The sequence below is a fragment of the Apostichopus japonicus genome, chromosome 12 (genome assembly GCF_037975245.1).
Source record: "Apostichopus japonicus isolate 1M-3 chromosome 12, ASM3797524v1, whole genome shotgun sequence".
NCBI classification, from domain to species: domain Eukaryota; kingdom Metazoa; phylum Echinodermata; class Holothuroidea; order Aspidochirotida; family Stichopodidae; genus Apostichopus; species Apostichopus japonicus.
The window spans coordinates 33,150,638-33,164,173 of record NC_092572.1 but is presented as its reverse complement, the minus strand read 5'-3'; the positions used below and the strand labels follow the sequence as shown (position 1 = coordinate 33,164,173).

The following is a 13,536-nucleotide window of genomic DNA, read 5'->3' as shown; positions in this document are numbered from 1 at the left end:
TATTTGTTCAGAATTTGAAAATTCGCATTTCTCGTGAATAAACTCACTTCAAAACATACCCATAATGTTGTACAAAATTTCATCTATGGACAACCAATATAGAAAAAACTTCCTTCAACCCCTAACAGACCGGTCAAAATTGCACGAGTAGAGGGAAGTGTGATGTAGAATGTTGGTCAGAAATTTTCGAAAATTCAGACACAGTTAATTTATTGGTGTACACATATAAAAACCTGTTCTAACGGCTATTATAAAACTTTGATGAAGGAAATGAAAATAAATAGCAGATATTTCCGAAACCGAACAATACACACATAGGCGTAGGAGGCGCGGCGGCAGTGGCGGAGCTAGGGGTATTGATCAGGAGGGGCGAGAATGGTCTGTAGGGGCGCTTTCGACACTATCTAAGCGGAGCGCCACCACTGGTTGGCGCGTAGCGTACAGAAAATTTTTGAGTAAAGATACTCCCTAGATCGCCGGAAATGACCCTTTCCGGGCCTAACTAATTTTTAGATAAACGAAGAATAAGGTGTCATCGCCAAATTACACCAACAAAATGTGACAAATGTCAATACGTAGATGAGAGCGCAATAAAAAGTAAAAAGTGGTAAAGAGCTGAAAAAGGCGCCAGCAGTCCATTTGAGTCCGTCAGGGGGGTATCCGCCCCTGACCATATGGACGGCGGGGGTGCAGGCCCTAATTCGCCATTACTAATGTAAAAGAGAGTTTTGACATAATTGGACCTCCCTGCTTTTTATACATCTACATGAGACATGTCGTTGTTTACATTAGCATCCCACGGTATACTGCGCAATTTTAACGGACCGTACGGTACATGATGGCATGCGATGTAATAACCGATGCTTGCTTATATGATATTGACATGAACACGTTGAACTCGTGCGCGAAAAATGTTTGGTTATTTTTTCAGGCAAGTCGGACAGTTTTGAGGCTTTTCATCCTGGAACGCCATTTTCATGCTCACTGATATGATGTGATATCTGCTGTTTGCGTTACAAATTCGAACAGGCGCGTAGCGAGGAATTTGCCAAGGGAGTGGCGAAGCCTGTAGGCAAATTATCTAAGTGTAGCGTCACCATGAGTTGGCGCGAAGCGTACAAGCAAATTTTGGCCAAAAATGTCTCCCAGATCGCTGGAAATGACACTTCCCAGGCCTTGTAAGTTGCCTCTAAGCACTTTCTATTTTGAAATTTCTTAGCGATATCATTAAAAAAAATGCTGAATGGGGGGGGGGGGGCGGGCGGTCGCCCCATCCCAAAATGAGTCATGTTCCCCGACGACACGGTCGAGTTCGAGACCAGCCACAGTTGGTTTCATAGCACAATTCTACACACGCGTTATGATAGACCGTATATAGTATATATATAGATCATTAGTGATAGAGGAAAATGGAAACGTCAAAACATGGAGTTGTCGGTGTAAGGGGTTGGGTGAGTCACACTTTTACGAAATCATTGATCCGTCACTGGCTACCCTTCAGCGCTGTAATGACGTCACTGTTCTTCTTTCTCTTCCCGGTGTCTTCGCGTTTTGCCTTTACTCCCTCTTTTTCTCCTTTTTCTCTCTTTTTTCTTTTTCTTTTCCCTTCCTTCCTCTCCTCCTCCTCTTTTTCCCCTCTTTTTTCCTTTTTTCTTCTCTTTTTTTTCTCTTCTCTTTTTCTTACCCGGGGGGCGCGCGCCCCCAACGCCCCTCCTGGATACGCACCTGGTATAGAGGGGCAATTTTGAGTGTTTACTAACAGTTATCAAATTATGGTTAACACCCCCCCCACAGTCTCGGGTAACGCACTCACTTTGCTGGTCGGGTAAAATACGGAGGGGCTGGGAAAATATCGAATAATGAACTGTGCACAGATGGTGCCGGGTAATGTAATTGAATCCAGGTCCTAACCGTGTTGTCTCTGGACGCTCATGCACCTTTTGCCTATTTAATATTATTCACAGTGATTTCAAATGATTTAAAATCTAATTTGAAAACATCTAAACCCATTAATAAATTGGAGGGCATCACTGATGTCTTTACTACACCGGCTTTCCTCCGTTCATAGAAATCATGGCTTGGTAAGATAAATCAACGGAAAACTAACTTGGAAATTACGAGCAATTTGAATGAACGAACATGTTTTATTTCCGGGCTATTGAAGCCGTCACCCTAGAATTGTTTTTAAAATTTAGACTAACGCAAGGTTTTGCTAATAAATACTTTCTGTGAGGTTGAGACAATGAAATGACGTGGGGGGGGGGGGGGAGGGGAGATGGGAGTGCACCCGTACAGTGTGTCTCATTCTTCCACGGCAGAATACAAACCCCTATACTGACCATTGGAGGTGGGGAGGGGGTAGTATGTCACTGAGCTTTACCCTCCCTTTGGCTCCATTTATTGGCTATAGTTAATCTTGGAACATACTTTTCAGTTGACTCTAAAAACCTATCTAGCAATTCATGATTGTCAAATGTAAGTCACTGGAATATTTTTATTTTATTTGGGGGAGTAAGACAATGTGAATTTGTTGATAACTGATCAATAAACCGACCATCCTTATTGGCAACATTGATAGTGTTGTGACATTTATTCAGGCTTTGCGTTCAGTTGACATTTTCATAAACCTTCCAAGAATTGCTGCAAATAAAATAATATATCATTGTATAATATAACCCAACACACTGATAGCAAATGTTCTGTTAATTCCTATGTTTTCAATTTCTTGATTTGACTTTAAATTTAGGGGAATTGTTTTATTTACTTTTTTAACAAATGAGCGATCAATATTCCCGGGGTTACATGTTTTTAATCGATCAATTAACCTCTAATGATTCTTGTCACCGTTAATATTATTATGATATTTAGGCTAGCGTTCCCTCGACATTTTCACAAACCTTCATAGTTTGCTGCAAAGTCAAAGTAATATATCATTGTCATGTTCTTATGAAAATATAACCCTAGAGTGACGTCACTAAGTGAAGGTGCGTAATTCTTAATGCTCAAGTCTTAACATTTCGTCGCGCGGAGCCGTGTCACACTAACCTTTTGTTAAACAATAATGGGATTTTGTTTTCATTTTCGGCATCTGTAACTTACTGTCTAAATGGTAATTTGTCTATTCAAGCTTATGTCTTATACATTGCAATGGACGTTTAGTATCAACCAACAATTATCAAAATCAACTAGAAAAGCTGATTCAAGTACAAATAAATGTATCCGTCGGTAACCCGTTTGTCTTGGTATATACATTAATGTTATAATCTCTGTACATTCAAAACATCTTATTAAGTTGTTTTTCTATTCTGTCCAATACTGAAATCCTATTACAATGTAGTTTATTATCTGTATTAAAGAGTCACGTTTTATTTGCATATATTTAAATATCCTGCAATTGTTGTCACTAAACTATACACATGGATGTAGCAGGACGCTCTAATTCTGACCAGCAACGATAATTATTGATTAATAGAGGGCGTGCTCAATAGATCAATTATTGTTTGAATACTCGTCAGACAACTAGACAGACAGGGCAGTTTCTTACAATCACATCATCTAACATGCACTATAGCGTTTTCATATTCACTTAACCGATCATTTCTATGCAAAGGTTTAAAAATAAATGTTCTGTAATTTACTCGAGGTATTTATTTAAGTTAAAAACATGCGATTAATCTTTAAACTTTAGTGACTATACGTTGGGCATGATCATCACTGCGATATGTAATGAGAATTTATGTTGAGACTATATTGTGTCTGCATCACAACGAAATCCGCTATAATCAGCTAGAAAATTCAAATGAAACTTTTCCAAAATTCCCAAAAAACAGTGATGTTTTATTAAATGAATGCTCTAGTTTTTGGACATATCAAGTTAGCAGTTAGTTATTCTGTTGTAACATTTTTTCAAATATATTAAAGGTTAGGAATAATAATAACGACGACGACGACGACGACGATGTTATCAATATGTTTTAATAAAGTTAAATGTGGTGTTATGAAAACGTCGGCATAACGTTTTTATGAAATATTAATGTTATATTAATGTTTTAACGAAAAAATGTTTAGAAATAATAGCCTGAAAACGTTTTCGTGACATATTTATTACTCCACAATTAACGTTATTAAAACAAAAGACGAAACGTTTGAATAACGTTTTAAAAACGTTTTTGTGTTTGCTGGGATGACGATGACGATGACGACGACGACGACGATGACGATGATTATAATTATAATTATTTTTAGAATATCTCTTGATCTCTTACTCCAGATAGATTGGAATTGATGAAGCCAACTCAGTAAGCTGAAGATAAAGTATTTAAATAAATAGTATCAAAGGGATCACGAAAACGCAAAAGTTGAACACTGACATATTGAAATATATTATACGAAATATTGAAAACAGGTAACGAGTCATCAGCGAAATATCAACGAGATTTAAGATATATAAAGAAAGAATAATAACTCTACGAACATAATGGCTTCTTGCTTTTATATCAAGCAAAACAGATTGTCTAGCGTAACAAAGAAGCACATAGCTACGTAATCATAATAACCAGCAACGCATGCCACAGATAACTTAATTTATTTAATTTGCATAAGAAAAGTTCAAGATTCTTTTACACTAGAACATCATAACCCTGTTTATTCAGTCGCAGTTTTCAGTGTTAGGTACCCCCCCCCCTCCCCTTCCCCTGTTTGCCTTGCTCCTGTTCATTAAGCCCCATGGTAGCTGACGGGATCGTAGAAAGGAATGGTCAGTAGGAGCAATCACGGTTGTTAGATTCCTTCCTTTACCAGTATATAACAGTACTACTATAGGCCTGCACGTATACCTATCAGCCGGAAATTTGAAAGCTACAGTTACTGGGGATTGTCCGGGAGAACAGCCTTGGTATGAGAATAGACCGCTGGTGAGTGATGTTCTTTTATTTATTTACTACCTGTCGGACAATCGTTGTGGAAATTAATTTCACGGAGTTAGACTCCACGATTTGGAGAATTCGACTTGTGTGAAAAGGCCAATAACATGAACGTCTCGTGTTGACAAGTATTGGTAACATTTAAGTTGATTCACACTAATAACTCATTACCAAGACATTTCTCTAGATATTAGCTTATATTCCTCATGAGATGACAACGACAGTATTAAATTAGAGCCTTGTAATTGTGTATATATTATTGAATGCTATCCCCAATGTATAATTGAGTTGGTCACGGCAAGGACGATATATTATCAGATAATCACACCAAAACCTTTCCCTGCCCTCGAGCCGCGAAGTTTGAAGTGTGGCCAAATTTTTCAAATTTGTTGAAAATTCTTGTCCCAAAATAGAAAAAAACAAATCTGTGTTCTCTTTGCTCTTTCAATGGATTATAAAGAGGAAGATTTTACTAACAATTTAAGTAACATTTTGTGTCCATAGTTATCTGACTAAACCATGTAATGTTCAATCTTCTTATAATACTTTCAATCATCTAACCATGTGTCTATGTAGGCCTATATGGTGGGTCTAAAGTGCCATACTCGTGAATGAGGAATAATGTCAGAAATAAACCGCCAAAGGCTATTCTAAAAATATTCCCTAAACTGGTGAATTTGATTCTATTATTTCAAATAAGCGTAAATACTGGTTTTCTTCGGTACTTTGCAAGTTGTGGAATTTTGTTGTCCAATTTAGCAAATTTAGAAGATAATGCATTCCCAAAGCTGGTTACACAGCATAAGAGTTATATTATTTGCACACCACTGCCAATTTGTTGTAATACTTATCGCTTTGTCAATTCTTGAAAATTTCTTGCAAAGATGTTTCCCCCATCCCAATTATTTGGTTGGGGACGTAATGTCTTCGTCCCCCTCCCACCCCCCCCACTCATAAATATTTGGAAAATAATCGTAATTCCTTGTGTACGAGAAAAATTTCCAATGACTCACTTGATCCTATCTATGTATAAGGATTATATGTGCATCACATTGCACCATTTGACGTCCAAAAGTGCTAAGTTTTCCGGGGAATTACCTCGGACCCCCTAGATAGCTCGCATCTTCGACGCATGCCTTTCTGGTATCGTCATTCTACTAACTTCATCAACCATACATCAAGGCCTTTTTAGCCTACTAACTAGGGGGCAGCGGCCCCCAGTCCCCCACACGACTCATCTTTTCAGCTCACTAGGTGCCCACACTAAGTCCCTGTTTGGCATGTAAAACAAATAATAATAATAACACAAACCTAGCAAATTACACCTAAATAACACAGTATATAAAGGCTACAGCTACTATCAGAATGCTCTGCGTATTGTTATATCTGGTTATTTACGAATAGCAATTATTGTATACCTACAAGTACATCCACTAGTTGCAATCAACACGAATTCGAACCTTTCTAAGACCAACTGTCATGGAAATATATTTATGTCACGTGATTTACTAAATATGATTACCTTCAATTACCTGTGTAGAACATCGAATATAGAGTAAAGTCATTTTCTTCCCCTACAAAGTGACTTTACCGATTTTGTTTTCGAATTTACTTATTTTTAAATTTCCAACACGTAAGAGCTCATTTTTTTTTTTAAATGCAACTAATAAGGCTCGGGAAGAGCTATTTCCGGCAATCCTCGGGAGGCAATTTTGTCAAGAATGTGTTTGTTCTGCTACACGCCAACTGATGGTGGCGCTCCGCTTAGGTATTAATCATGACAATTCCTGTACCTCGGGAAAACCTTACCGCCCCCTTCCTCTCCCCTCCGCTTTTCGAAAATCCTGGATCCGTCCCTGTGTGATAATGAAACCACCTTGATTTATGTTAAATGTTAATGACAGATGTAAAAGGAAAAACGGGATTAAATGGTAAAAAGGCAAAGCCATTGTGTAAAGATTTTTTTTAAAGATATAAGAAAATACACAATTCCTGAACATGAATAACAGTTATCATTATTTTATTCAAGAGTTTTTTTTTTTTTTTTCCTCCATTTATTGATAATTTCAGTCAAATTAACAGACTTCATATTTTCATACTATAGATGCTTCAGATTAAATAAACGTCATAACAAAATAACATTTTATTCAAGAGTACTGATAGTCAACTCACGCATACAGAGCAACAATAAACACGTCTTATGGCCCTGGTTTTCCTTTCCTTTCCAATTATTTTTATTTTTCGGTGACACGTTTTCACTTGAATTATTTTGGTGAATGTGTCGGCTTTAAAGAGGGGCCTTACGGGGAGGAGGTACTCCCCTCGCATTTAAAACTACATCATTACGGGTGCTTAGTTGTAAAATGATGTTATATTTGCAAGGTTTTTACAGGAGCAAAAAAAAGTTCAAAATCATTCATTTGTTATTACGCCTCTGCATATTAATTCCCCCTGCGTGTTCGTATGCTTGTGAGTGTTGTGCATTTACGACATCGTGTTATTTTAGAGCATAGTTTTGTAAACTGTACATATAAAGCACGTTAGGACCTACAGTCTGAATTCTGTTAGGACCTATATGACAACACCCTCGGATAGGCACTGGAGAGCCCCATTGAAATCAAAATGACTCGATCAAATATCGAACGAGTTTATTCTGTGAGTTCACTACATGGCGAGTAGAACTTCAGTTCATCATTCCTTGCAAGACAATAATAATCAACATGTCTGTCTAATCTAACAATGTTTTATCAACTTGATATTTGGAATGCTATATTTATTCTAACAATAACCATCACTTTACCATAACCAATATAATCGTGTGCTTAATTGAGGGCGTATGACATCTTCGGTGTAAGTGACCACCAGAGCGCGGACAAATAACTTTTGCTTTCGAGGGCGCTCGACCATCTCATTCAGTAGAAAGAGTGAAAATTGAAACTAATCAGATCAAACAGCAAACTTGGTTGCGAGAATATTGAATAATCTGATAAATATTGATTAATCTGATAAATATTGTGCTTTTCGAATTTATTTGAATGATATAACTGGATTCAATTCTTTTTTGTTCTTCTTTAATAAAACTGATCAATCTCTGCCTAGTTGGGAATGGTTTTCGTCTGTCCATATCTCGTTCTACCAGTGACGGCGGAAGAGTTTTAAATCCTGAGGAGTGTGGGGTGGGGTGGGGTGGGGGACACACTCCAATGGGCAGTGGGGCTAAAGACCACCAAGTTATATATAAAATTTCCGGCAAAACTGTTTTCTGTGCATGCCGTACCACAAAATACAGCAATGTTGAATGTACTGTTTTGACAAAAGAGAATATTTTTATTGTAATTGCATTAATATATTCAACAATATGGTACATCAAAATAAAAAAAAGGGCATTTTTACAAAGTTACAAATTTATAAGAGGTCATTTGTATTAGTAAAGATCATTTCGTATTACAAAGAGGGGCACTTTTGCGGGGTACTTTAAGTTTTATAAAATAATATCGTTAATATCTCCCCCCCCCCCAACTAACCATCCCCCACCAGGCACAGAAATATCACTGCAAGATTCATGTAAGTGCTTTGAATTTGTTCAATGTTACTATATGGTTGTACAGAAGGGCTGCAGGCGAAGTAAATGGCAAAACAAAGTTCACAATGATACTTGTTGCTGTCACTATACAGTGTGCAGAATCTTCAGTAAGGTCAATGTGCAACAGAGATATGCTGAGTAATCATAGGCGTACGAGGCGGGGGGCAGGGGGCCGACTGCCCCCCCCCCCCCAAATTTCCAGAGGACAAGAAATTCGGGCAAAAGTCCTGAAAAATTCGGGCAGCCTAAGAGGAGAAAAAAAAATATATATATATATATTTTTCTCCTCTTAGGCTGCCCGAATTGTTCAGGACTTTTGCCCGAATTTCTTGTCCTCTGGAAATATATACATATATATATATATATATAAATATGCAGTAGCTTGCCCGAATCTTTTTCAAATTTTTGCCCGACAATTCCATGATTTTCTTTATTTAGCATCATGATGCCCGAATATTTCCGTGTAAAACCACCGTAAGCGCAGTTCATCTGGGCTACCACGCTTTTTGAAATTAATTTTTTTCTAACTAGTCAATTGTATACCTGGACCAAGGGCGGCGGAACCGGGGGGCACAGGGGGCACGTGCCCCCCACTTTTCCTCAGGTTAAAAATGTGCCTTTTTTCTACATAAAAATTGAGGTGCCTCAAGTTAGCAAGAGGCCAGGGAACCAGAATGAACACTCGGGAAGGGCAGTTTCCGGCCATCTGAGGGCTTTGTAAAACCAAAAATTTTCTAGTACGCTCTAGTCGTGCATACAACTTTGCAAATCCTGGCTAAGCCCGTGACTTTTAATGAATTTCTGTGGGTCAAACTCAAAGCTCTTTCGAATGGAAAAGATTTGTTTAGATATTAACAAGAAAAAACTCTAATTCGGAAGATTCCTACATTAGCAACTAGCATGATTTCACCTCATTTTGTCTCAAAAGAAAACTTGTTCTTTCTTTCCCAATTTGCGCATTGGATATTGCAGTGCTAGTATGCATATTTTCCTTTGGGGGGGGGGGGGCCTTGATGGAGTGATGTGTTTACACAAATAAGATAATACAATAACTGTACTGTACTTATACCCTTCAAGGATACCTCATTCATCATGTGCATCCAACCTTGACTGACCTGGTGGCCTATAATTTCCTGTTGCTCTTTCACTGAGTGTGCTCTGGACAATTGCTTTGTTATCCGGACAATGGGAGTATTGATTGGAATCATCCTGCTCTGTGCAGTATTGGAGAGTTACCAATGTAATGCTGTACAAGTTGACATACAAGCCTATAACAGGGAGCAGTTGCTTGATCTTAACTCTGTTAATGATATTGAGCTGCCTCCTGGGGTTCTGAACATTATTAATTCACTTGGTATTGGCCTATGCCAGAAACCCACGTCACGTAAAACACATAGAGGTGTAAGAGCTGGTCGCCGTAAGCAGCAGAATGCTGTCACTCCAGTTAACAAGAAGCCAACTCTTATGTTTTGTTCTCTAAATGCTAGATCCCTACGAAATAAGTGCAATGAATTTGTGCAAGCTAATGACTTAGATTTGATTGCTATCACCGAAACATGGTTTAAACCCGATGACATTAGTGTAGTGAGAGCTTGTACACCATCTGGTTTCAGTTTTCACCATATACCGAGATCTGTGAAAACCGGAGGTGGGGTTGGGCTTCTGTATAGGTCCACTCTATCAATAAATGTTACTGACATCCACTTTGATTATTCAACATTTGAATCTCTTCACTGTGAATTGACATGCAACTCTCTGTCAGTTCGTCTTGTTGTAATTTATCGCCCTATTAAGACTATCTCTGGACAACATGTCAACTTCACAAATTTTCTTGGAGAATTTGAAAATCTGATCAATGATTATCTGCTTCATCCTTCTGAACTCATACTGACTGGAGATTTTCATATTCATGTTGATGATGAGTCTAATAGTAATGCCCTCAAATTTACTGATCTTCTCACTTCGTATGGGTTTATCCAACATATCACTGGACCTACCCACTGCAATGGTCATTGCCTTGACCTGTTCATCACTCGTGAAAGTGCCCAATCTCTTGTTACTGACATTGCTCTTCATCCTGGTTTATCTGATCATTTCGCTATTTTTGCATCCTTGTTCATAAAGAAACCACCAACACCAACTGTATCTGTTTCTTCTCGTCGCTTGAAGAATATTAACATTCTGCAATTTTGTAAGGATGTTGACGTACAACTTTCTGCTTTACCGGACTTTGACACCGAACTTGATAACTATGTTAATGCTTTTGAAGAAACACTTCAAAAAGTTATGGATGTTCATGCACCTAAGAAAACATTTGTTAAGAAGCTAAACTCGACATCACCTTGGTTCAATGATGACATTCGTGCTGCCCGTAAAGTACGCCGCCAGTTGGAACGTAAATGGAGAGACAATGGCAAACTTGAAATACACAGACAGGAATACTGCAAACAACATGACATTGTTGCTGCTCTTATCAAGCAAGCTAAAATTCAGTATTACTCCAATGAAGTTACAAATTGCTATGGTGACCAAAAGAGGCTATTTGGATTTATTGATAAACTTTTACACAAATCGAATGAACCTGTACTCCCGTCAGCTGTCTCTGATCAATCCTTGGCCGGCCGTTTCTCACAGTTTTTTGTGGAAAAAATTGAGAAGATCAGGAATGCATTTACCCCTGTTTCAGACCATCAGGAACATTGTATAGTTACCTCAACTAAATTGCTCTCTGTTTTCCACCCTGCCACTGAACATGAGGTCAAGAAGATTATCATGAAATCAGCTCCGAAATCTTGTCAACTTGATCCTGTCCCAACATCTGTTATTAAGCAGTGTATCGATGTATTTGTCCCTTATATCACTAACATTGTCAACACGTCCCTCTCTTCAGGTTGTTTCCCAGAAAGTCAGAAGATTGCATACGTTCGTCCACTCTTGAAAAAGGCCGGTTTGGACAGGGAGATCTTGAAAAATTATCGCCCTGTCTCTAACCTGAAATTCCTTGGAAAAACTATTGAACGTGTTGTTTCATCTAGGATAAATGATCACATTTCTGACAACAATTTGTTTCAGAATTACTCCAATTGTACTCTCCATCACGGAATCTTCGTTCAAGCAGCACGCTTAACCTCCAGGAACACAGGTCTAAACATTTGTGGGGTGACAGGTCTTTCAGGGTTGCCGCCCCACGCCTTTGGAACACTTTACCATATGAACTGAAGTCATGCACCAGTATTGCAGCTTTCAAGAAACACCTTAAAACTCACCTTATGCGTGAAGCTTTCCAGTAGTTCTATTTGACTTTTTTCCATGTTGCGCCTTGAGCACCCTGTAGGGTGGATATGTGCGCATTATAAATCTCTGTTATTATTATTATTAAAAGTTATAAGGGTTACTAAATATAAGGCTGCATCAGTCCAATCGAATATCTGCAAAGTACCCTTTGATGTCGGTGCCCCCCCCCCCCCTCAAGATTAAAAGTGCTTCCGCCGCCCTTGACCTGGACATCCCCAACATGAGTGTATATAAGAAACGTATTCTTGTTCATGGACGGTGGGGGGGGGGGGGGTGCCTACAAGCCTAGAAGTACAGGTTTATCGTATTCTTTGTTATATTTTATACTTTTATGTGAGACAAATTGCAGTCTCACCCGACACAGCGACATTATCCCGCCTACGTGTCGTTGAACAATGTATGTTTTTCTGGAGGTAGCTGAGTACTGTGTTAAAATAATAAATAAGGTAACTAAATAGGAGCTTAAAAAATATACTGTCCCATTTTCCCCCTTCAAAGTGATGTTACCATTTTTTCTTCTTCTAATTTACCATTTTTTTGGGGAAGTGTAAATTTCTAAAACGTGAGATTATAAAATAAAGAATGTTTAGATGCAACTTTTCCGGCAATCTGAGAGGCATTGTGTGCCAAAAATTTTCTTGTACGCTACGCGCCAACCGATGGTGGCGCTCCGCTTAGATAGTGTCACGGGAACTTTCGGGCACAAAAAGTTCTGCCCCCCAAACTGAAATGGTCCCGTACGCCTATGTGAGTAATCTAACTAATTAACAGGAACGGATAGCCAATCAGAGACAAGCAGAGTAGATAACGTATCTGGTAATATATACATGTATATAATAAAATATCAAACAATCACCTTAACTCAATAGAAAGAGTATTATAACAGAGTATGTTTTGATCCACATATATAAACAACTAAGTAAAGGTTAGGGTTAACCTATAACCAAGACATGAATAAGTGAACACCTTAATTCAAAAGAAAGAGTATTAGAATAGAGTATGTTTATATCCACATATATATAAACCACTTAAAGTAAGTTAGGGTTAGGGTTAACCTAACATTAAGACATTAAGAACTGAACATTTCAAAGCTGTATCTTACACATATCAGTCATTGGTAATTATCATTAAGGTGTTATTGTCTATGAATTTGCTATAAAACTCATATAATGGTCATTTATGTACATTATTTATAATTACATTCAACTATTCCATTCTAAACATTTCCCTCTTTGACTCATTTTGTATCTGAGCCTAATCTAAGCCACTAAGTCTTGATACCCGTGATTGTCAACTGTATCGGAATATCTGTGACTTGATACACCCAATCAGATATGGGCGTACATACGGGTCCCCCTTGTACCCCTAGAAAATCAGAGCATTATACAAAACAGCAAGAAATAACTCAACATCATAAGCCCTTACACCGCCAATGAGACTGAATTCCTTTCGGAAAAAGAATATTTTCGATACAAATGAATATCAGAGAACATTTAATGTCTGAAACGTGAAAATGTATCAGCTCAGGTCTCAGGCTTCCCAGCAGGGCTTAGAATACATTCCGGAGTATTTTAATTCCTTCCTCTGACATGTGCGTTCGTGCTTTAAACTCACTATAAGTAGTGGAGTAGCCAGAGGGGTGGGAAGAGGGGTGTAGGCAGGGTGATGTCCCCCAAAAGAATTTTCGAGGGCGAACCGGGTTAGCAAGAAAGGGTGATAAACCCCAAAAATATAATG

At 38.3% G+C, this 13,536-nt stretch overlaps 1 protein-coding gene across 3 annotated transcripts in view; it reads left to right on the top strand.

Moving 5' to 3' along the window:
* The window catches only part of LOC139977744 (uncharacterized), an 831,623-nt gene that overhangs the window by 504,188 nt on the left and 313,899 nt on the right, over positions 1–13,536 (top strand). For 2 of the 3 annotated variants that reach the window (XM_071987324.1, XM_071987323.1), the window contains exon 1: positions 4,760–4,913. The exons of the other annotated variant lie outside the window; for it this stretch is intronic. In XM_071987324.1, coding sequence (XP_071843425.1) covers positions 4,897–4,913 — 17 coding nt within the window. In that variant the 5' untranslated portion in view covers positions 4,760–4,896. Of the gene's footprint in view, positions 1–4,759; positions 4,914–13,536 lie in introns of those variants that run through there. 3 annotated transcript variants of the gene reach the window in all.